Below are 25,250 nucleotides of genomic sequence, written 5' to 3'. Positions count from 1 at the left end.
TGAAATGGTCATAAAGGATATCAGTAGATGCCAATATTTCATTTTATTGTGGGAGTGGAGGAGATGATAGGGCATCTGTGGAAGTTGAGAATGCAGTCAAGAAAGGGATAAGAGGTAGATTTTTCTTTAATAGAGCAGTGTGTGTGTGTGTGTGTGTGTGTGTGTGTGTGTGTGTGTGTGACTGGAATTGGAATGGCTTGCTTGCTTGCCTTTGGAGGTGGTGAGTGCAGATAGCATGGACGAATTCAAGAGAAGGTATGACTTGTGGGTGATATGTGGCCTCCCTCAATCAGTCCTTGACTCCCTGGAGGTTTTTTGTAATAATATTGTTCTCATCTACCAGGGGGAAGGGTAGCTAAGAAGTTTCTGATATACACCTAGAACAAAAATGATATCTTTTGATGACTTTTTTTTCCCAGAGGTTTGCAAATGATGTAGCAATGTAGATTTATGAGGAGAGATTGAGAATTTGTGTACTTCCTCAGTTCCTTCATGGTGATGATCAGAACTTCTCATCCCCCCCCACACACACACCACCATAATAACACCACCAAAAGAAATAAAGAAACTAAAACAGCATTAAAAAGGCTACAGACTTCATCTGCTTTATTTTTTTAAACTATTCTGAAATGATTCTGGAGTGATTGTGAAATATCCTAAAAACTGACTATAGCAAAAGTATTGCATTTCTCTCTCTTTATAAAACAAAACATATATTTCATAAAAAAAATGAAATTGACTAATGATTGGCAGGTTTTATAATTAACAGGTGTTACAAGAAAAAATCTAAAGGAAATCTGTAATGGGCTGAAGAATATTTTTCAGTCAAACTGATTAAGTAGTGATTTTTAGGAGCAATCTCACATTGTGTTCTATGATAATGATGGCTGTCAATTTTAGTTAAAATATTGCTAGTACAAGTGAATCCCAACTTATGGACATAACGCATTCTTAGAAATGTGTAAGTTGAATGTTCATTAGTGGAATTTATTTTTTTCATAAGATTATTGTTAAATTTTTGAATGTGTTTCTGAAATAAATTGCCTTAATATAAAGATAGTAAAAGTTGAATAATTAAAATCCTTTTCAGTTCCTTCATTGGAAGAAATAAAGTACATAAACTATTGTTTTGTGACCATTAAAGTTATTATTTTTCTATTAATTAACACATCGACCTAATTTGTAAACTTTCTGCCAGTGCCAATATGTTGTTACATTGTCAGTGCAATGCAAGACAACTCATAGTTGGTGTCCTAATACAGGCTGCCACCTATGAGTTATCTCATAGTTGGCAGTCAACATATTAATACAGAAGTTTTAATTATTCATTTGATAAGTTTATTGTTAAAAATACATGAATTTGAAAAGAATAATTTTGCTTTTTGTGCATTTGTTTGTAACAGGCCAATTCTCTTAATTTCTATGCTGTAGAAAACCTAAGCATTGGTTCTTTCTGTTTTGATTCAGAATCCAAATTGTCAACACTGTTCCATTGCTTTTCTTTGATGATGATATTTCCTCTTATCAAATAACTACAAATTGAATAGACCTTGTACTGCTAATGTAATCACAAATATTTTTGTTCATCTTTTTAAAATTTGTAAAAGTTAAAAAAAATTATTGATGTTATAAACGCAAATTTGAAATAAGTGATTTGGCATTTTCAAATCACTTAAATTATGCCCAGTTTAGTTTCTTCTGAAATCTGTTGAATATTTTCCCATTTTTAGCACTTTCAGAATCACTGTCTCCATTTGTTTTCCATATTTCAAGGAACAATAAAAAAAGTAAATGGTATATTTAGATATTCTATTTTATAATTACTTGAAAATATGCACATGCTATTAATATGCAGGATATGCTCAGCAACTAAAGAATATTCAATATGGCATAGAAAGAGGAAGGAATTACTGGATTAAGCATTTTCCATTGCATATTCTAAAATATCATGAACTTCAAGTAACATAAAATGTTTGTAAGTGTGGAGTTCTGTGTTCATTACATGGAGTTGCAATTTATTAGTCCTTGCAATGTTTATAAATTGTTTGTATCTTGAAAGTTCTTAAGTAGAGGTTCCCCTACTGAAATATGAACCAGTACTTTTGCTGTTAAGTAGTACATGTGCATTTCAGAATAATATTCTAAAATAGAACAAAATAGTTTTTAAACTTCATGTCCATCTAATCATGTTGTCGGTATCTTATAAGGTTAGATAATTTTAACAGAAACATTAAAAAAAAAAGAGAAAATAAATATTACAGGGAGTTATAAAAATGAATTCATCAAATTATTGTGATTTTTTTGATAGAGTTCTGTACTTAGGCTGATGCTGTTTAATTTGTGCATTAATGATGATAATGTGAATATAAATATGAAGTGTCTCCATAGCGCAATTGGAAGAACGACTGTACATTGCGCCCTTCAATTGAAAAAGGCCTAAGTTCGATTCTTGTCATGATGGGAGGAATCTTTATATGGATTTTTTTAATTGAAGTTGAGTTAGCCGATATCATATGGAGGTAGCAGGTTTTTTCTCCTGGAAACTCAGGTTTTTCATCCCGCATACAGACAAATCACCTTCAGAACACATGCAATTTACATACAAAAAATACTAGTGGTAGTAGCCAGTAGATGGTGTTGATGTAGATGATGGTAGTAGGTTCGATGTAGTTGGTGGGTGGATACAGAGAGTTGTAGAGTAGGTATCCTCCCTCGATGACTCATTGAGCTCCTTGGAGGTGTCATGAAATAATAATAATGATAGAGGAAGTAATTTGAGGCAAAATATCAATTTTTTACTGATGATTCAAAACTTCCATAGAGAGAGAGAGGGGGGGTTAATAAAGAAAGATGATGCAGAGATCTTGCAAGTGGATTTATATAGACCAACATTATGGACATGGGACAATGGTTGACATTCTAATGTTTGGGATGAAAAGACTACAGGCTGTGTATTACATGGATGGAACTGCACTGCAAGAAATTGATGAGGCTAGGGATTTGAGGATTATGGTAAACAGAAAGTGGAGTTCAGAGAACATGTTGAAAAGTAGACAAAATACCTCAAATTTCCACATGGATGTTAAAATATACAGTGAAAGTATTATTATTATCTTGGGTAACTCCAAGGAGTTGACAAGCTCATCGAGGGAGGCCCTAACATCATGTCAAGAGCAACTATTCGACATTCACACAGTATCTATCATACCTTGCCTTGAACTCATTCATGGCCATAGCACCACAACAGACTCTGGCAGCTTATTCCACTCATTCACCACTCTCCAAGTAAAAAACCTAGTTCTAACATCCCTGCTAACTACACTCTTGTCCAGCTTCCATGTATGGCCCCCAGTCCTCCCACCACCAATCCTATTCTCAAAAATATCTTCTGGATTAATCCTATAGAAACCCTTCAGTAGTTTGAATGTCTCAATCATATTACCCCTTTTCCGCATATCAACCAATTTTCCAATTTTTGCAACCCACAAATCTTCAACCTGTTCTCATAAGGTTCATTCCACAGACCTGCTATCATCTTGGTCACTCGTCTCTGGATCCTCTCCACCTTCTCCCCATCAAAAAGAAACCGTGGTGCCCATATCCGAGCACAGTAGTCTTTATGGGATCTTATCAAGGATCGATATAGAGGAACAATAACTTGTTTGTCTCTGCTTGTTAAAGTATTTTTCAGCAACCAAGTGATTTGATGAGCTGTTTTGGCCACTTTTGCAATGTGCCCCCTGAACTTCAACCCCCTATCCACCAACACTCCCGAATCCCTGGCCTCATCAATCTCCTGGAGTACACTTCCACCAATGTGATATACTGCTACTAATCTTTTCTCTCCAAAATGCATAACCTTACACTTTGCCACATTAAATTGACATCCATTTTCCCTAGCCCAGTCCTCCAAACTATCCAAATCATCCTGTGCACTCACAATTGCTCTACCCAACTTTGCATCATCAGCAAACACGTGAACACTTCCTCTCAGATCCTTTCCTATATCGTTAATGAACAAATTGAAAAGTAGTGGTCCAATAACAGAACCCTGCGGCACACCACTAGTCACAAGCCGTATTTTTGACTCCATTCCTGAATAAACCACTCTCTGGTATCTCTCCATCAACCACCCTCCTATCCATCTCACCAACCCTATATCCATACCCATCTGCTCCAGTTGACTGATTAGAGTAACGTGGTATCCTGTCAAAGGCCTTGGCAAGGTCCAGTTGAATCACCGTAAACCCATTACCCTTATCCAGTTCAGCCATCACTGTGTTATAAAACGGGAGCAAGTTACTGAGGCATGATCTACCCTTCACAAAACCATGTTGTCCCCCATACAGTATCCCATTTTCATCTATCCAGTCCTGTATTCTTCTCTTGACTAATTTCTCCAAGACCTTGACAACGATTCCTGATATGCTAATCGGTCGGTAATTTACAACAGCAGTCTTGGAACCTCCTTTATGCAGTGGAACTATTTTCCCCTCTTTCCACACCCTCAGGACTAAACCAGACAGTTATGGATAAGGAAATTATTGTTCCTCTTTATAAGATGATACAACCATATCTGGACTACTGTGCACAAATTTGGTCATCTGAGTTCCATGGAAATAACGTAGTAATGAAGAGGAGCTAGCATCTGCCCCCTTTAACCTGTTTAAATCTATGACTTGCTTCTGGTGCAACAAATCCTTAATCACATATGTTTGAATGATACAATGTAATATTTTTGTCTGAAGGTTTGAGAAATTTAAGGGACGAACACATTATATAATTATATATTTTTTAACTTCAGTGTATTTTTTTTTTTGTTCCTTAGGAAGAAAAAATAGGTTTTTTTTATTTTACTTCATCAAGAAGAAACCTAGGTGACCAGATCTGGGCACAGATTTCTATCAAGGCTCGATACAGAGGAACAATAACTTGCTTATCTCTGCTTGTCAAAGTATTCTTCAGCATCCAAGTGATTTGATGAGCTGATTTAGCCACTTTTGCAATGTGCCCCCCCTAAACTTCAACTCCCTATCCACCAACACTCCCAAGTCCCTGGCCTCATCAATCTCTTGAAGTACAGTTCCACCAATGTGATATTGTTATGTCCTTATCTTACGATTTTGTTTGTCTTACAAATTGCCTTCGTCTATATTCTTCTAACTTCTACTTTCAAGACATCACCAAAATTTCTACTAATATCTGAGTTATTATCCCCCGTAGTATCCCTAGTATTTGTATTTTAACTGCGCCCTTTGGGATATTTAGTTTAAGATATTTTATGCATAAACAGAGAAAAGGAGTTCAAATATCTGAAAGTGTAACTATTGCAGTCGTGACACTATTTCTTGTTACTCAGCATTAATTCCTTAAACTTCCCGTTTCTTTACATTAATTCCCCGCGTGATTAGGCTCGAATGTTTCTAAGCGGTGCATTGGATTAGCAATATCAGACAACTTTTTTATCATTAAACAAAAGGTTTATTATTTCTCTAAACATGGTACATATCAAAATACTCAACTAAATTACTTACACTCTAAAATTAGCTTAATACAAATAGTTGGGCTATGATTCGACAAAAGTTACTACGATCATGCCGCCACAAAATTTCATACAAAACATGAATTCACAAAATTTCATACAAAACATGAATTCACAAAATTTCATACAAAACATGAATTCACAAAATTTCATACAAAACATGAATTCACATAACATGGACAAATCAGATTACCACTCACTATTAGATTATTCAACTTTAAGTACACTAACAAAATCATTAACTACTCTAGCACATACCTATGACAATTCCGATTCTCTACACATCACACTAGGCATTCAAATTCCTCAGGCTACTTGATTACTCAATTCACACTAATCAAACTCAATATTAACAAAACCATTTACTTCATTAACACACAACTATGTCATTAACTTTCCTTTTACAATATAGTAGGCACTCAAGATTCTTAGGACAATTAATTATTCACAAATTATCAACACTAGCTAGCTTACTTTTAACACTCTCTATCAAATTCTAAAGTCCTATTATAATTTCTCCCTAATCACTTTAACAGTTCCGTATTATGACATTGGTACCTATTACAAACAACTTCTAGTTAACATAAGACAAAATTCACAATACCTTTCTTTAGCTTCACTTACGGGCCTTTACCTTCTACTGAACGAACTTGCATGCATAACTTCTTGCAATTCAGGGCTATATAAACATCTGCGTGGTCGGCTGTACTATCCGAAACGAGGATATCGATATTTTCACAGCTTCCTATGACTCTATGGTATATTTCGCTTTCTACATAGGAATACGGGAATAGCTTTCCCGCTCACCTTCGATTCCTTGTTGTGGCATGAGGATATAAGCCATATCCCTCCACTCAGGAACACCGTGAAATCCACTAGAAAACCAAACTAAAACCACCGCGACTATCCAAACGTTTCTTCTCCTCTCGCAAAAGGCAATAAGGCCTCAAGCCTCCTTGACTATCTAAACGTCTTCTCCAAAAACCAAAAGAGCCTACCTTTTCTGAGTCTCGAGGGGGGGGGGGGTTACCAACCCTTTCATAGCTGCTCCCCTAACGGCGCCCTTTCTTCTTTCTCCTGCCTCCTACTTGTTTTTCGTCTGTCTACCAATTGGGTAGCATTTTGCCGCCATACGTCATTTTGATCGGCAACTCGTAACGAAGTTTCTATCCGGGTATAGGCCCTAAGCGATATTCCGTTATTTCTCTTGTTAGCCTCTATCTTAACCCCTTTCAAATACCTTTCTCAGAATTCTACTTAATGCTTAATCTGTAGCCTCTCACATAGCGTATTTCATGACTCATTCTTTTCTACTTATGTACTTAACTCTTTCATTCTTAATCGCATTACAACATTAATTCTTAGTTAGCCACTTATTTAATACAAATTCCTTGTTTAGTCATAATACATGTTAATACATTCTTTTCTTTTGCTATTTTAACTAAACAATAGACCTTTACATTTTACTCAATTTATACTGGATGCAAGAATATTTTATTCATTAAATTATTCCTTTTATGCAGGAGTTTTTATTTATGTTATTTATTTTTCATGTTACATCATGATAACTGAGAATATTTTATTTTCAAGATATTAGGTGTAACAATACTGCTGCTAATCTTTTCACCCTAAAATGCATAACCTTACATTTTGCCACATTAAATTGACATCCATTCTCCTTAGCCCAGACCTCCAATCTATCCAAATCATCCTGCAAAATTTTGACATCTTCTGCATTCACTATTGCCCTACCCAACTTTGGATCATCAGCGAACAAATCAGTCGTAAACAGGACTGGTGGTGGGAGAACTAGGGGACATCCATGGAAGCTGGGCAAGTGTGTGGTTAGTAAGGGTGTTAGAGCTGGGTTTTTTTACTTTAAAGTGGTGACTGAGTGGAATAAGCTGCCAGTGTCTGTTGTGAGTGCTATGACATTAAATGAGTTCAAGGCAAAGTATGATAGTTGTGATGGACATGATGATGTTTAGGGCCTCCCTCGATGAGTCTAAGGACTCCTTGGAGTCGCCCGTAATAATAATCATAAGTTTGCGCCTGAAGTATTTTCAGGACTGGGGCAACTTGTGGTAAAGGTGGTATAAGTTCTGATCACTTGCCTTAGTATCCCATAATATCATACTAAGCAGATCATTAGACAGATGTCGTATAGAGATAGCCTTAACTAAAAAAAAAAAAAAACTTTAATGCATTACTTGAATCAAACTTGACCATATTTTTGACAAAGATAGGCAGTCATTCAAGTTAGGGTGGTGAAGTAAGGCCTCAGCACTCTCTTTAAATATGCGTTTGAATTTATATCGACATCTGTGTAGGAGTGTTTCAGATCTGAGAATGTTGTGGTCTGCCTCTATTCCATGTTGCGCCAATCCAGACTTATTGGATTTGTTGTGTTTATTGTGAAGAATATAAGATTGATATTCTTGTATTTTTTCTGTAGAACATCTGGTCTGTCCAAAGTAGGAATGATGGCAATCACATGGAACTTGGTATACACCAGGAAGAGACACAATTGAGCATTTGTCTTTATAAGAGGGGAAATATGTGGATAGTTTCAATTGTATATTTGGTTTAATCCTTTATCCAAATGTAAGCAAACAAAGTTTGCGCCTGAAGTATTTTCAGGACTAGGGCAGCAACTCGTGATAATGGTGGTATAAGTTCTGATCACTTGCCTTAGTAACCCATAATGCAAATCACATCTCCTTGCAGACATGTATATTGCTATGCATTAAGGGAAGGGTCACTACCCTGACCAGTTTCGATCTTTATTGAGGTCTCATCAGTGGGAGCCAAACCCACCTCTGGGTTTGGCTAAGGTGGAAGTAATGCAGAAGTCATATCACCATATACCAGTTGCCAGAAGGTGTCAACACCTTATTATTAAAATTCTCTGGATTAGAGACAGTTGATGGAAGTTTTTTCCACTTGGCTATGCTACCAATTATACATTTGGTTTAATCCTTTATCCAAGTGTAAGCAAACTTTGTTTGCTTACACATGGATAAAGGATTAAACTAAATATATAATTGATAGCTTGGACAAGTGAAAAAACTTCCATCATGTGGATAGTTTATTAATTGGAGTAGTTACTAAATCATATTTCTTCAGAATTCTTAAAATAGGTTCTGAAATGCCAGAGTTGCATAGGATTGGAACTCGACGTATTGATTCTTTGTTTTGGTTTGGTTTGTAGGAGTCAAACAGATGTGTAGTCCTTTTGGAGAAGCCATTTAATTTCATATATTGTGTGATACTAGAGAGTTCTTTCTGTAAATGATGGGAAGTTGAACAATTAGTTCTAGCTCGTCTAATTAAACATTTTATGATTCCTGTCTTTTGAGAAGGATGATTTGCAGATTGTTGGAGAATGTAACGTCCAGTAAAAGTGGGTTTTCTATAAAGTGATGTTAAAATATGATGGTGATCGGATGAGAATAATGTGTAAAAAGGATAATTCGTTGTCTCTTTCAATTTCCGTAGAAATTTGATACGAGGGTGTAACATATTGATTTCGGCTAAAAGGGAAGGTAATGAATCTCTATTGTGAGGCCACATTGTAAAAATGTCATCTATATATCTAACCCAAAATGAAGGTTGAGGGTGTATTGATGAAAAAAGGATGACTTCTAAATAAAAGTTGACTAAGCAGTGGAGAGTGGACTTCTAATGGCAGTTCCTTCTGCTTGATTGTAGAATTTGTTTTGACACAAGAAATATCTGAAATGCATCACAGATTTGAATAGTTTTACTATATCTTGTGGGAAAATATCAGTAAGTAGTTATAAAGTCTCTTTGAGAGGTACGTTTGTGAATAGGGATTCTACATCGAAGCTCACCATAAGATCAGTAGGCTGTATGGAGACATTTTTTAATTTGTCTAAGAAACGTGAAGAATTTTTTAAAAATGAGCCAGATTTGCCTATATGTGATTTCATAGGTTTGCTAAACATTTGGCTATGCAGTAACTAGGTGAATCGATACCGTCTACAATCAGACAGAGAGGACTGTCTTTCTTATGGATCTTTGGTAGACCATAAAATATATGTGCAATTTTTATATGCAATTTATTTTACACTTTTATGATTAACCTTTTCTTCAGTGAAATCCTAATGTTATTAGCGATTTAACATCACATGGCTCGTTCTATTTTGAATAAATCAATTGTTTGCATTCTACCTTGTAAAAAATTGGTTTTTAAAGCCACTGATGATAGTTTGTTAATTTCAAACTGGTTTAGCAGTATATTTAATAAATAATACTTGTGTTTACGTGTAAGTAATTTGTAAACCTTTGTATCATTGATAATTAATAATGTCAGCATTCATGTTTATTCTCTTCAGTACACTATAGTTATTAGGCAGAGCTTCTCCAGAGAGTGATAGTCACTGAGGAAAGGTCTCTTTCAGGTCATACTTGTAGTTAATTTCACACAATTTACCACATGACACAAAAACCTGGACTTTACATGCTTCCTAACTTACTGTTTCCAGGGATGACCCTGAGTCTTCCTCCCCCAATATGCCATGAGATTTTAAAAATTTCACTGTACCTGTATTGTAAGATCATCTCACCAACTTATATATTTCTATCCTATTGTCTATTATTCAAATACCCTTGTGCTTATCAACACTGAATTGACATTCATTGTCATTTGCACTTAGATCATCCTGCAGTTTGTAATAAATAAATTTCATTATTGCATTAGAAATGTTTATCTCATATATGGAAAATATTTGCTGCCAGAGGAACTGAAATACTGTAGCATTTTGCATTAAACTGTTTAAAATTATAACTCACATTTTCTGATTATTTCCAATGTAACGTTTTGAATTCTTTAAACTGCCAGACTGCATGTAACTGGCATTTGCAAGTATATACACATCTCTTATATGATATTTTAATTTATTTGTAATGTTTGAATGATTTATTTTTAATCTGTTATTAAAATTATTAACAAATAAAATTTTTTTATTTGTTAATAAATAGTAATTATGTATTTATTGTATTTATAGACCTAATGTGAAAGAGTACACACGGAATCATACAGAAATGTTCTGGATAGCATTGTAAGTAGAGTTATTATTTATATTTTGATATACAGTCACATTTCATTTTTTCATGTAAATTAATAATACTTTGTCCTGTGCTTTTATAATTAGTTTATAATTATGTGCTTCCCAAATATTTGCTTGATAGGAAGATGCTTGTCAAATAAGTTACATCCCTGTTGTAGATGAAATGTAAGAGAATATTAAAATTCTCTCCATTTAAAATTAATACTAAATTTTAATTTGTGAAAAGGACAAAGCATAATATATTACCTCTTCTATGCTCCCATTGGTATGAAACATTACACATAGAGTTGGGTAGACAACAATGGTATAATCTTTGATGGATAGCATGGATTTGCTAAAGGGAGGTCATGTTTTAGTAATCTACTTACTTATTACAATAAAGTGACTGCTTCCTTGGACAGAGGAGAAGGATACACAGTAATATACTTGGATTTCACAAAAGCTTTTGATAGAGTACCTCATGATAAGTTGACAGTGAAACTAGAGCAGATGGGGTTGGATATTAGATTAGTGCATTGGATTGGAGACTGGTTATCTGATAAGTATCAACAAGTTGTGTATGGGGGTGCAATATCCAGGAAAACGAAAGTCACTAGTGGAGTGCCTCAGCGGTCTGTTTTAGGGCCATTACTATTTAACTTGTATATTAATGATATTGGCAAAGATTTGGATGGAGATATTCAAATGTTTGCAGATGATGCAAAGTTGGGACAAACCATAAAGAGTAGTGAAGATGTTGTGGCCTTGCAAGAAGACTTGAATAAATTGAGTAATTGGGCACAGAAATGGGGATGTGAGTTCAATGTTGCAAAATGTAAGGTTTTAATATTTGGAAAACAAAGATGGAATGCAGAATTTATGCTTGGTGAGAATATATTGTTGGAAGTAGAGGAAATAAGAGATCTGGGGCCGATAGCGGATAAGGATCTAAAATTTAGGCGACACATCGCCAAAATTGTGAAGACAACACAAAGGCTTCTGGGAATGATGCGGAGGACACTGATGTGTAGAAGTAGGGAGATTCTTGTTCCGTTGTATAAGGCTTTGATTAGGCCACACATGGACTTTGTATCCAGATTTGGTCACCAGGTTTTCAGAAGGATGAAGAGATGTTGGAAAGGATCCAAAGGTGACTGACTAAGGTAGTTTCTGACCTCTGGAATGTTGAATATGAGGAAAACATTGAGAAGATGTAATTTGCAGAGTCTGGTGGAGAGGAGGAAGAGGGGAGATATGATAGAGACCTACAAGTTGGTAAGTGGTTGTTATAAGATCAATGGTGGAGAAGTTCAACAGAGAATAGCGGGAGATCAGGGGAGAACCAGAGGTCATCCCTGGAAACTGTATAAAGAGGGTGTGAGTAGGGGAGTGAGAGGCAGGTTTTTTTCGTGCAGAGTTGTGAATGATTGGAATGCCTTGCCTGAGAGTGTGGTGTCTGCAAGGAGTTTGAGTGTGTTTAAGGCTCAGTATGATGAGATGTGTGTGTGTGTGATAAAAGGACCTCCCGGATGAGTCTTTGACTCCATTAGGTCTTGTGGTAATAATATCTCACCTGCAATGCCTATAGTTATTTGCAAATGGTGGACTTTAAACAGTCAGTTCATTTTGGACATTTGTTTCTAACAGTTGTTCTGTAGGTAGCACAGAAAAATAAAAGCTTTCTTAGCATTGTTTTTTTTTTTTTTTTTTCAATTTACACGCAATTTAACCTAGGGATCTTAATGAAAGTGAAGCACAACTGCATCCATCAAAACTTAGAATTTACATTAACAGAAAGACTAGTCAACTAATTTGGTAATAATACAAAATGTTTTGATTAAATACTAAAAATATTGATGCATCTAGAGATGTACTCATTAATTGTCATATGGTTGACATTATTTTCATGTCTTTTCTCTAAATAAAAGGAAATTATTGTTAGTGATTTATTTTAGCATATATAAACAAACAGTATTATTCATGCACTAATCAAAGCTCATATCAGAATTTACAAGTTAAATTGTACTTTTTATCATGAAAACCATATTTTTTAAATATTTTTACTACAAAATCTAAAAATGGTTTGTACCTGACAGTGAAAATACTATTGACTATATTCCCATCTTTTTTTTTTTTTATTTTGCACTTCAGAAGTTTTAATAAAAGTTATATAATATATTTTATTTCTTAAGATCACTGTTACTTTTTAGATGCACACCTAGCACTACACTTACTAGGTCCAAAAGTTGTATTTTTTTGAAGTAAGTAAATATGGCTATTACATTAGTGGAACAACAGAGCATATAGTTGGCACTGTTGAGTGAATGTCAGTATTTCTCAAAATGGTTAAGTATCTAATTAGATTCATTTTGTCCATTTGCATATGTATAAAAATTCTGCTTAGGCTAGAATCAATTTTTTTGAAATTTGGCATTTGAAATCTTTACTAAAACTTTCTTACGATTTTGAAGTATTCTTATTTCACTTGGTTATATTATAAATTAAAGATACCATGAAATTATATACTTGGTTTAATCCATTATTTAAGTGTAAGCAAACAAAGTTTATACCTGAAGTATCTTTCAGGACAGGAGCAACTCATGGCAAAGGTAGTATGACTTCACATCACCTGCCTTAGTATCCCATAATACAAAGCACATGTTCTTGCAGGCATATATAATGCTTTGCATTATGGGAAGGGTCATTACCCAGACCTGTTTCGACCTTTATTGAGGTCTCATCAGTGGGAAACAGACCCGGAGGTGAGATACCAAGGTTGAAGTAATGCAGAAGACATATTTGATGAGTCTCACTGATTAGACCAGGGCCGTTGCCAGATTAGATCATGCCCTGAGGCAAACAATTAAATATCGCTCCTGGTGGATTATAAATATATAAGAAAATCTCCAATTGCTATTTTATTTTTATTAATAGAAACATTAATGCAAAACAATTACATAATAATATTAATTAAATGTTTGCTCTATGGGTATATCACACAATAAAACAATTTATATGCACTTCTAAATTTAAATTATAAGCTATGTCATCTTTATCGATATAGTTGCTAGACCAATCAATCTTTCTTGGGCCATTACTGTTCGCAAATAATTTTTAATCAGTTTAAGCTTAGAAAAACTTCTTTCCGCACTTGCTGCGCTAACAGGAATTGTTAGCGTAGCGACGCCGCCTACCGCAATATGGATGAACGAGTACCCTTATTTAGACGCACCGTGAGGCAAGCTGCCTCTATGCTACACCCTGTCGACGGTACTGGATGAGACCTCAATAAAGGTCGAAACCAGTCTGGGTAGTGACCCTTCCCATAATGCATAGCATTATACATGTCTGCAAGGAGATGTGCTTTGCATTATGAGATACTAAGTGCATACAGTTAAGTGAGTTTATTTTAAAAGTTACTGTACATGTGTAAAGTAACCCTGAAACCCATGTTTGAAGAATATTATGAACTTATGTTAAAGTACATTAGGGCCCAATATTATGCATGCCTTGGAAGTAAGCTCAGACTTAATAAGTTGCTAGTAATTTTAATTTGTATCATCAGAGCAAGGAGGATGAATATATTTTATAGAAACTGTTAAAAGCATTACAAAATTAGTTCAGGCATGCATATAACATGATGGGAACAACGAATGCTTTTTAAAAAATAAAAATACACATATACTGGGTGATCCAAAAGTAACAGGAAAAGTAAAAATTCAATAATTCGAAAAGTATAGACAGTAGCACGATGCAGTTTTCACAGAAATGCACAGAAAGACATGGAATTTTTTTTTTTAATAATGAAAAATTTTATTGCCAGAATAGTTACATTTGTCACTGACAGGTGGCGCTGTAGCAGTCCTGGAGCTGCTGCCTGTCGCTATATAAACCGCAAAGGTGAGGTATGTTATCGTTATGAGATAAAGTGGTGAGCATGTCCGCTCTCCAATCAAGAGGCTGCGGGTTCGAATCCAGCCTTTGCGTGGATGTTTGTGATTGTCTGTGGAAATACTAGTGGTAGTGGTCAGCGGTAGATAGCGTTGGTGTAGTTGCAGTCAGTTGGTGGAAGCAGAGTTGTAGAGTACATGCCCTCCCTCGATGAGTCTTTGGACTCCCTGGAGGTGACTAATAATAATAATAATAAAAAGCACTTTTAGTTAAGCTGTATTATCAGAACTCTGTCCGTGTGGTTAGCCTAGTGGCTATGTGCTTCACAACCATATGCCTGGGGAAGGAGTGTCCTAGATTTGATTCCCGTTGACGATGCGAGGAGGTTAAGGATCTTCCTCAGCCATAGCCAAGTTTGCCGGTCTTGGAAATGGACAGTAGGGTTTTTTTCAGCAGTTTATCTTGGGTTTTTCATCCCACAAGCAGGTAAACCGGTCCAGTGAACACACACGGATCACAGTCAGGAATACTGACCCAGCCATAGGTCTGATTCGTCAGCTATGCCGGTTCCAGAGCCCGGATAAAATTTGGGGGGGGGGGGGGGACTGAGATGGTGCCGTACCTCCCTGTAAAGGGGACTCACAGCAGTATATCATCATACGATTATTATTATCAGAACTCCGAACGTGCAAGTGCAGCTTTGCGCACCTATCGTTCGATGCAGGGTATTAGAAGTGGAAAGGGACCGATGTCTTGTTCCTTGCTGATAGCTATGATGAAAAGATTTGAGGATGCTGGCAGTTTGGAAACATGTGTAAGAAGCGGAAGACCCAAAAAAACTATTGCAGTTGTGCACGGGGTCGAACACGAGACTGACACACAATCGGCAGCTTCTGCACATGGGGAATGCAGTGCATGTGAAGTCACAGGTGTACAGAGATCGGCCGACATCATTGGCCATGTTGAAAGAAGCTATTCACCATCATGTGACAGGAATTACAGCTGAAACCCTCTTCAATGCTGTGCAGAGTGTCGTTCCACGTCTGACAGCCATTCTCATGAATGACAGCCATCACATTGAACTTTTGTAATCCGGTCTGCATTGCGAACTGTGCTGTGGCACTGTACAAACTACTGACAAACTGAAGCACCACCTGTCAGTGGAAAATGTAACTATTCTGGCAATAGAATTTTTCGTTATTAAAAAAATCCCATGTCTTTCTGTGCATTTCTGTGAAAACCACATTGTGCTACTGTCTATACTTTTGAATTATCGAATTTTTACTTTTTCTGTTACTTTTGGATCACCCGGTGTATATATATATATATATATATAACCAGGTGACTGGCTATACATATGTAATTAAGTGGATAGGGCTTCCCATTCAGGGTCACTAGTTTGAATCCATCTGTGACCATGGATGTTTGTGAATTTCATGTCTTTACGAGGTAGATGAATATCATTATCCAGTGTAAGACTACCACCCTTTAGTTCTTCATGTAGAACAGTGATAGATCTGTTTAACTTAGTAAGTTCTGTGTGAATAGCGACAGTTTGTTCCTGTAGGAGCACTAAACTTGTCTATCGGTAAATATGATATGCCTTGTAGAATTTAACTTTTCTTTAAATCTGAGAAGAGCTGAAATAATATCACTGTCATGGCATTGTTTGAGGAAGGCTGACCTGTTCAATTTTTTGGCAAATTTCAGTTTCAACTTACTGAACTGTTATATTTTGTATACAGTATTATCATCTCTGTGAAATACTGTTATCTTAAATTAAAGATGCCAAGAAATTATATTCTTGGATTAATCCTTTATCCAAGTGTAAGCAAACAAAGTTGGCACCTGAAGTATTTTCAGGAATTCCAAAAACTATCTCTAATCCAGAGTATTTTAATAATAAGGTGTGATACCTTTTGGCTACTCGGATATGGAAATATGACCTCTGCATTACTTCAACTTTGGTATCACCTCTGGATCTGGCTCCCACTGATTAAGACTTCAGTGGGAGCCAGATGGAAACCAGTCTGGGCCTAGTGACCCTTCCCATAATGCATATCATTATACATGTCCATAAGGATATGTGCTTTGCATTATGGGATATTAAGGCAAGTGATATGAAGTCATTAGCTTTTATATGCGAGTTGCCCAGTCCTGAAAATACTTCAGATGCAAACTTTTTTTGCTTACACTGAGATAAAGGATTAAACCAAGAATATAATTTCTTGGCATCTTTAATTTATAGTATAACCAAGTGGGAAAACTTCCAACAACTATTATCTTAAGATCGACTCTTACATAGTTGTAATACTTCTTTGTTTTACAACATTAGAAGGCACAAATTAGGACTTTAGATCTTTTGTCCATTACAATTTGAATTGTTTCACTTGCTCATTGCATATAAACTATAGCATGCTGATTTGAAATTCAGCAAAATATAAGCCAGTTAATAGAGATATTTTTTTATAAAATAATTCATTTGGTGTTGTTAATACTATTAAAATAAGTTATGAATAGATGCATGCTGTGGTCAGTGGAAAAACAGTTATGTTTGAGATGAATAAACATGTATATAGAATTTTGCAAAGCCAAATTCTGTAAACATTTAATCTTTTTCATCTCATATGTCAAACTAATGCATCAGATTTCAGTATTGAAAAATAGCCAGTTTTTGCATTGAAATTGCCTATTATTATTTATTTGTTTTTGAATTCGTATGAGGTTAATTCATTTTGGAGAGCATCCCTCAATTTTAATTCTTCATTTTTAGGTAGAGCAAAAGAGAGCTCTACCTGAAAAGATTGAAATTTTTCCATTTCCTCATTAAGGTCTATTATTTCAAGTATTTTATCTCATTTTGGGAATTGTCAACTTGATTGATTTTATAGTCTGTTGCAAACAAAAGACAGTCCATTAGGAAAATAAAATTTTATTAGATCCAATAAGTGGAAATGAATTATTGCACTGTATTGCACAAATATGAAAAATGCTGGTTAAACAACTAACTCTTTCTTTATTGGCAAAACTACAAAAGTAAAATTTACAGTTTTCCATTTCAAGTAATGTATAAATTTTCATTACATATAAATTTTATATAAATTGGTAATTCTGTGAGGGACGTCTGAAAAGTAAGTTGATGGTATTTATTTGTGAGAAGGATTAACAATGCCATTATGAAATAAATCAAAATCAAGTTAAATTCATATTTTTCTACATACCATAAAATCTAGTTTGATACACATTCCTGTAAAAATGTCGAATTTACATTCAAAGTTTAAAGGCAATAAAAGTTCATGTGTATAAATAATATGTACCCAGTGGTACAGTTCATCTGAGTTCCAGATATATAGGTCTATAATTTTAGTAATTTTTTTTCAATGAATTAGATCTTTAATGTTTACTATAATTCTTTAATCATTGCTAGCAAATCTTGCAAGTCATTTTTTACCATCACTGTGGTTAGGTCAATTTCATTCTTTTTGCCACCATCATTTTCTTCAGTTGTCAACTGCCCATCCTCTCACATTCTCACTACCATCAAGTCCATTGAAAATATTTGAAACTTATTCTCAATGCTTCCATCAGGTGCATTAATTAGTAGGGCTGCTTTATTCCACCTTTCTAACTATTACTGTAATTTACATGTAATTTATTACAAGAGGAGGACAAAAATCAGAGCAAGGTGGAATGAATATTTCCGTAATCTGCTAAATGAGGAGAATCCAAGAGAGGTGTGAGGATGGAGAGGCAAACGAGGGATTAGTGCAGGACATCAGCAGAGAGGAAGTGCTTTGGGTACTGAGAAAAACAAAGAATGGAAAGGCTGTGGGGGCAGACTATAGGTGTCTGGGGAAGTGTGGAGAAGTCTGGGCAGTGAGGGCGTAGACATGTTATGGGATCTGATGAGGAAAATAGCCCAACAGGAAAAGATACCAGAGGAATGGAGGAAAAGCGTTCTCGTTCCAATCTACAAAGGAAAAGGAGATGTTCAGGATTGTGGCAACTATAGAGGGATCAAGCTGATGTCACACAGGTTGAAGATATGGGAAAGAGTAATTGAAGGAAGGATACGGCGGGAAAAGAAAATTAGCAAGGAGCAGTTTGGATTTATGCCAGGAAGAGGGACAACAGATGCGATATTTACGGTAAGGCGACTGATGGAGAAATATAGGGTGATGCAGGTGGAGCTGCATATGGTGTTTATAGACCTGGAAAAGACGTACGACAGAGTGCCCAGGCAGGAGGTATGGAAGTGTATGAGGAAGAAGGGGTGTCGGAAAAGTATGTGAGGTTGGTGAAGGAGATGTATGAGGGAGCAAAAACTCAGGTCAGGTCTAGTGTAGGCATGACAGAGGGGTTCCCCCATTGTCATAGGGCTCCACTAGGGATCAGCTCTGAGCCCCTACCTCTTTGACCTGGTCATGGAGATGTACTAGTAGACATCAAGAAGGAGGCACCATGGAGCATGATGTTTGCCGACGGCATTGTTCTCTGCAAATCATCTCGAGAGAAGCTTGAAAAGACCCTGGAAGAGTGGGGAAGGCTATTGGAGGAGAGAAGCATGAGAATTAACCGGGTGAAGACCGAATATATGTCAACAGGGAGTGACGAGGATATAGTCATACAACTCCAGGGTGAAAAGTTAACTTCAGGGAAGAAATTCAAGTACCTCGAGTCGGTCGTCGAGAGGAATGGAGTGAGGATGAGGAAATATAGCACTGAATAACATGTGGCTGGATGAACTGGAGGAAGATGAGCAGGATCCTGTGCGACAAGAGAATGAGTTGTAAGATGAAAGGAAAGCTGTACAAGATGGTGAAGAGGCCAGCGATGCTTCATGGCGCAGAGACGTGGCCTATAACAAAGGCACAGGAGAGGAAGATGGAGGTGGCGGAGATGCGGATGTTGAGATGGATGAGTGGTGTGACAAAGAATGACAGGATAAGGAATGACTACATCAGAGGAACAGTCAAAGTGGGACTGATCGGTAAGAAGATACAAGAAAGCAGGCTGAGGTGGTTTGGTCATGTAGAGAGGAGGAGTGAGGAGTATGTTGGTAAACGAGTGGAGTGCATGGAGGTGGAGGGAAGGAGGAAAAGAGGCAGGCCCAAGCTCAGGTGGAGGGATAAGGTGACAGAGGATCTTAGGCAGAAAGGATGGAGTCGAGAAGACTTCCTGGACTGGAGAACCTGGAGAAAGAAGATTAAAATGGGAACGCTGACTCCGTTTAACATGGGATAAAGGTATAGCGAAAGAAGAGTGTAATTTACATGTGTAATATTACTTAGCTCCTTTTATCCGTTTCCTCTAAAATTCTGGGCTCAAGCATATCAGAAACATATAGTAAACCCTCGATTTAACGGACAAAATTTCCGCCCGTATGTCACGTGAAAATTAACACCCTGTTAATTTTAAAATGCTTTTAACCAAGATTTGCTTATAATTAAATTAACAGGTTTTTTTTATTATTGATTTCCTGTTATTTTTAACAAATTTTGGCAAATAGGCCATCATATTTTGGAAAAACACTGTAGTCATTTAGCTGACATAAATGAGTCACTGCTCATAAAACATGCTTGGTGAATGATTAGTGATCACACCAATTACACTGTAATTGGTTCTTTTGTCGCGTGGCATAACTTTCTGTGGCAGTTTAATGCATGCTAGCCGATGTTCCAACATGTGCTAAGCCATGCCCAGTAGTGTGCATTTGTTTACTCGTGGTGAATGGTTTATATACATATGCATTTTATAGACCTATTCAATATAAATTTAAAATTAGATATGTATGAATGGTAAAACACATCTTTGTAACCCTAACCTTAAAATATGGACAAACAGAAAAGAGTTAATTTAACGTTAAATCAAAAATTAGAAGTTATATGAAAGTTTCTACATAAGTAAAAACATGTGAATTAGTTAATTTGTCAATTTTTTAACATATGTATTCGGAAAATCTACTTTATTATATAACGGACTTTAACGGACACCTCCTCGCCCAAATTAGTCTGTTATATCGAAGTTTTGCTGTATACTTCATTTTGAACATCTTGATATATGCTAATGTCTCTTCCAAAGAAATCTTCTGTGCAGTCTTTCAAATTTTCACACACATACACCAGTCTGCTGTTTAATTCATTACAAACGTTATTGCACCAGACCTTCCTGGAATCAAAAAACTTATCACAGGAAGTCCCCATTGTCACACAAACTTCATCAAACTTTGCCTTAAACTCACCAGCAGTACATAATGTCTGCTTGACTCTTCATTGTTCTCCAAGCTTGGCATAATCTGCATAATATCCTAATATCATTAATATACAAGTAAAACTATAAATGGTCCCAGAACAGATCCCTGTGGCACCCCACCAGTGACTTTCCTCTTTTAGGATACCACACTTTGCTGATTACTATCTGACAGTCAATAACCTATCTAGCTCACTAATCTGGTATCTAATCCCATTATAAATTTCCTGATTTGTATCCTCAAGAGGTGTTCAGACTATTATGACAGTACTACATGATTAAGATCTCCTATCAACAATTTTCCTCCAAATTAGTCTATTATTTATCTATCACTCTATCTGTCACTCCAATATTGTCTTATCTCTCATTTCATTCTTCTAAGGCACTTCTGACCGAATCAGCCTGAACTTGGTCTCTGGATCTCTTCTTCTGCCATCTTGGCATTAAATACCTGTTTTGCTAACCTTTCCTCTTTCATTATATTTAAGTGACCGCATATGTCTTACATTAGCCCAGTTTACACATTCTCGAATACAAACAACGTCAAGTTCCTTCCTAATGTCTCTATTTTTAATATGATTCTGCCATCGATGACATCTGTCCAGGCCCCTGATTTTTCTACGAACTCTTATATCTGTGTCTCTAATCTTTAATCCAGTGCTTTATTTGTAACTCAACTCTTCGATCCATAACTTAAAAATTGTTTTGAACGCTGTCTCGTATACTGCTAGTTTAGTGTTTTGGCTAATTTCTCTTCTATTTACTCATTTAGTTCCCCACCATACCAGCTTTGCTTATTCTGTTGTCTATTTATAGATTTAATTTGCCATCTTCTCTAAAAACTGCCTAAATAGCTGAAATATTTTATTTGTTCTATAGGTTCTCTATTCAGAATACAGCAGAAGTTTTCTATGTTCCTGCCAATTTTCATAGTTCTAGTCTTTTTCTTGCTGATTTTCATGCCATCATTCAATTTATTTATAGAATCCTGGAGATTTGCACTGGAGGTATTGAGGAGTACAAATCTGCATAAAGCAAAGAACTAAGTTTAATATCTCCAGTTCTAATATCAGGTTTAATGCAACTTTCTTTCATAATGTGATCCATATAGATGATGAATAAGGGTGGAGATAATGTGCATCCTTGCCTTTTGCCTGATTTTACATCAAACCAAATTCCCCGTATTCCCTTCAATTCTACCTGCTGACTTACAACTTAAATATAGCGTGTGTATTGTCCTATATAATGTTTCATTTATTCCATATAACTGTAGTGTTTTGAAAAGCTTTTCCCTGGAAACTTTCTTGTATAGTGAGACCTGTGGAGTTTCCATAATTAAGCATTCACATGTGTTCCACAGTAAAATATAATATTTTTTTTACAAATATTTCATTTCATCTCGTATGTCATAAGACATCATCAGAGAGTGCAAAGAATAACAGTATGGAGTTTGGACAATAAAAAAAGTACAGCACGTTTGTTAAACTATTGAGCTGAAACGATAAATTAATTATTATGATACAATCTATTTTACACAATTGAGTATAACAATTTCCCAAACTTTTGGGATCATAAGGCAATCGTTATGAATAAAATTTGGTCTAATGAAGTAGAGCTTCAGTACTTTCTTTGAATAGCCTTTTATATCTGTACATGGAACTGTGTAAAAGTTTTGTGTTTTCCCATTGGATCCTATGGTTTGCATTTTCAATTCCATGCTGAGCCAAACCCGATTTCTGTGGTTTGATGAGCCAGATGTAGTCTTGACGTTCAGCAATATATTTGTAGACTGATCTTCCTGTTTGTCCATAGTATGACAGATTGCATGAACATAGGACTTGGTATACTCCTTTATAGGATGCTATATTCACAATACATCAGAACACCACCCATCTCAGAAATAGGGCATCATAAAATCCTTAGTGACCAGAGTACACAGGATTTGTTCTTCCTAAGGGCTGCTCAAACAGAAATTGGAAACCATGATACAAACAGCTCTTCTAAATGGATTCAACCCAAGAACAACAACACGAAAAATAGTTAGCACCGCTCCAAGAGAAGTAGAACTACACAGGACTCCCATGTCTTACATCAAAGGCATCTCTGAACAAGTTGCAAAGATTATAAAAAAATATCAACTTATCGCTACCTTCAAACCTATTAACCAAATTCATAATCTGTTACCCTCTCCAAAAGACAATTTCTCTCAAGAATGATTGTACCTGGCATATATCAAGTCCCGTGTTCACGCAATCTTTCATACTATGGACAAATAGGAAGATCAGTTTACAAACGTATTTCTGAACATCAAGACCACATTCAGTTCATCAAACTGCAGAAATTGGGCTTGATTCAGCATGGAATTGAAAAATGCAAACCATAGTATCCAATGGGAAAACACAAAACTTTTACAGAGTTCTATGTACAGATATGAAAGGCTATTCGAAGAAAGTACTGAAGCCCTACTTCATAGATTAAATCTTAATCGTAACAATTGCCTTACGATCCCAAAAGTTTGGGAATGTTATATTCAATTGTATAAAATAGATTATATCATAATTAATTTATCATTTCATGCAATAGAGGAATTCAAATTTGGCACATGCACTGTACTGTTTTATTGTTCAAATTCCTTACCATTGTTCTTCTCTCTCGCTGATGTCTTATTTGTGAAATAAATTTTATATTTTAATGTGAAGCACTTGTGAATGTTTAATTATAGAATCCAGCTTATACTTTTTCCAGTTTCTCTTCCACAGTTTTTTCTCAGCCCCTTTTCAAGGATGCTTGCATAAATCTTACCTGGAACAATTAGTAGAGAAATTCCTCTGAACTATATTTGAGCATTTCTGTTCGAATATCATCTACTCCAGCTGCCTTTCCACATTTCAAGTTTTTGACAGCTTTTTCTACCTTAAGTATTGATATGTAGTTGTTTACATTTCTCCTGAAAATTTTCTACTACGTTTTTGTCAGTGTTTTTTTGTTTAACACTCTTTCAAAGTAATTATTCCAGACATCTATAATATCCTTATCTTCAGTTTTCATGTTGCCTTTGTCATCTTTGATTCTTTGTGGATTTTTATATAGAGGATATCCATATATATTATATTCATATTAGTCCTACCATAGAGATGATCTCTGTTTCTAACAATTATTTTTTTAATATCGAGTGTACCTATATATTATTATATGCACAAGGGTTCACTCCAATTGGTGCAATGACCTTAACTCTTTCAGAATCCAAATAATCACTGACTCAAGACCAAAATACAAAATAAGCACATTTAATATAACAAAAACAATATATATACACTTCAAACAAATATTACATAACTAATTACAAAATTAATTGGATCCAAGGCCTTTTAAAAATAAACGTACACTTAAGACTAGACTAAACACTTTGTTTGCACAATCACAAAATGTTCATAGCCAGTTTCTTTCTCTGTCAAAGCCCTTTTCCGAAGATATATGACTTTATTCTTCATTTTCACAGGATCCTTTATCATCACTTATGTAACACACATTAATTCTATCTCTTGTCTTCAGTAGAAATAATAGTCAGATCTGGCGTCCTTAATACAGATGAAACTTCCTAATCAGGGTTTTCTCGAACATTCCTTTAGAACGCAAATAGCAAATTCTTCTTTTATTCACTAAATGCTTATTGACAGTCTTAACTCTTCCAATTAGGAAAAAACTTACAGTTCTACGATTCCCTTTTTCGGAATCTACTATAAATCTTTCAATTAGTGTTTGCTCCAATATTCCATTTAAAACGCATATAGCAATATTTTCCTTTTATATATCAATACTTATTCCACTTTGAAACTTAATAGTTCCACGATTCCTTTTTCGGAATATACTATTAATTTTTCTCCGACTGTCACATAAAAAAAACTCAAGTTCCTCTGAATCTAAATATCTGCCGGCCTGTGTTCTAAATTCCTTCCGAATGCTCTCCTTGTTTACTGTCCCGTTGCTTCGATACTGAACTTGTCAGCTGTCAGTCACACATCAAACTTCTCAGCGAGCATGCGCACTCCTTGAAAATGGCAAGCGAGAAACTAAATACTGTATAATGGCTGACACGGTTGTTTCCGTTAGCGACAAGAGAATGTCTTCATAAAACACAAAACTTAATATTTTAAACTACTATAAAAAATTTTAAAGTAATACAACTATTCAAATCCGGTAAGTACATCAATTTTTAACTGCTTTACATATTATCACTTTTGACAAAACAATTTTAGTAACGGGCACATCGCAAGTGCCAACAATGCGTGTTATGAAACTAAAACTAATAAACATTCTAACATAACCAATACATAAAAATATTCAGAATTTTAAATTATGATTATTTTTACATCAGCTTCATCTTTCTCTGAAAATTTTTAAAAAAAAATTTTTTTAAATATTTAACCTATATCTAACCAAACTTTTAATGCTTATTCCTTGGTCTTAAAAAATAACGTGATTCTTGCTCATCATTA

The 25,250-nt window shown here is 35.5% G+C and overlaps 1 protein-coding gene across 2 annotated transcripts in view; it reads left to right on the top strand.

Annotated features, from left to right (window-relative positions):
• LOC150099389 (protein lifeguard 1-like) overlaps positions 1-25,250 on the top strand; it is a 260,287-nt gene that overhangs the window by 53,190 nt on the left and 181,847 nt on the right. For both annotated transcript variants that reach the window (XM_090403359.1, XM_090403360.1), the window contains exon 4: positions 10,573-10,626. In XM_090403359.1, coding sequence (XP_090259485.1) covers positions 10,573-10,626 — 54 coding nt within the window. The remainder of the gene's footprint in view (positions 1-10,572; positions 10,627-25,250) is intronic.

The sequence above is a fragment of the Typopeltis vanoorti genome, chromosome 14 (genome assembly GCF_054136105.1).
Source record: "Typopeltis vanoorti isolate ZY-2024b chromosome 14, IOZ_Tvanoo_1.0, whole genome shotgun sequence".
NCBI classification, from domain to species: Eukaryota; Metazoa; Arthropoda; class Arachnida; order Uropygi; family Thelyphonidae; genus Typopeltis; species Typopeltis vanoorti.
This window is presented reverse-complemented; position numbering and strand designations above follow the sequence as displayed.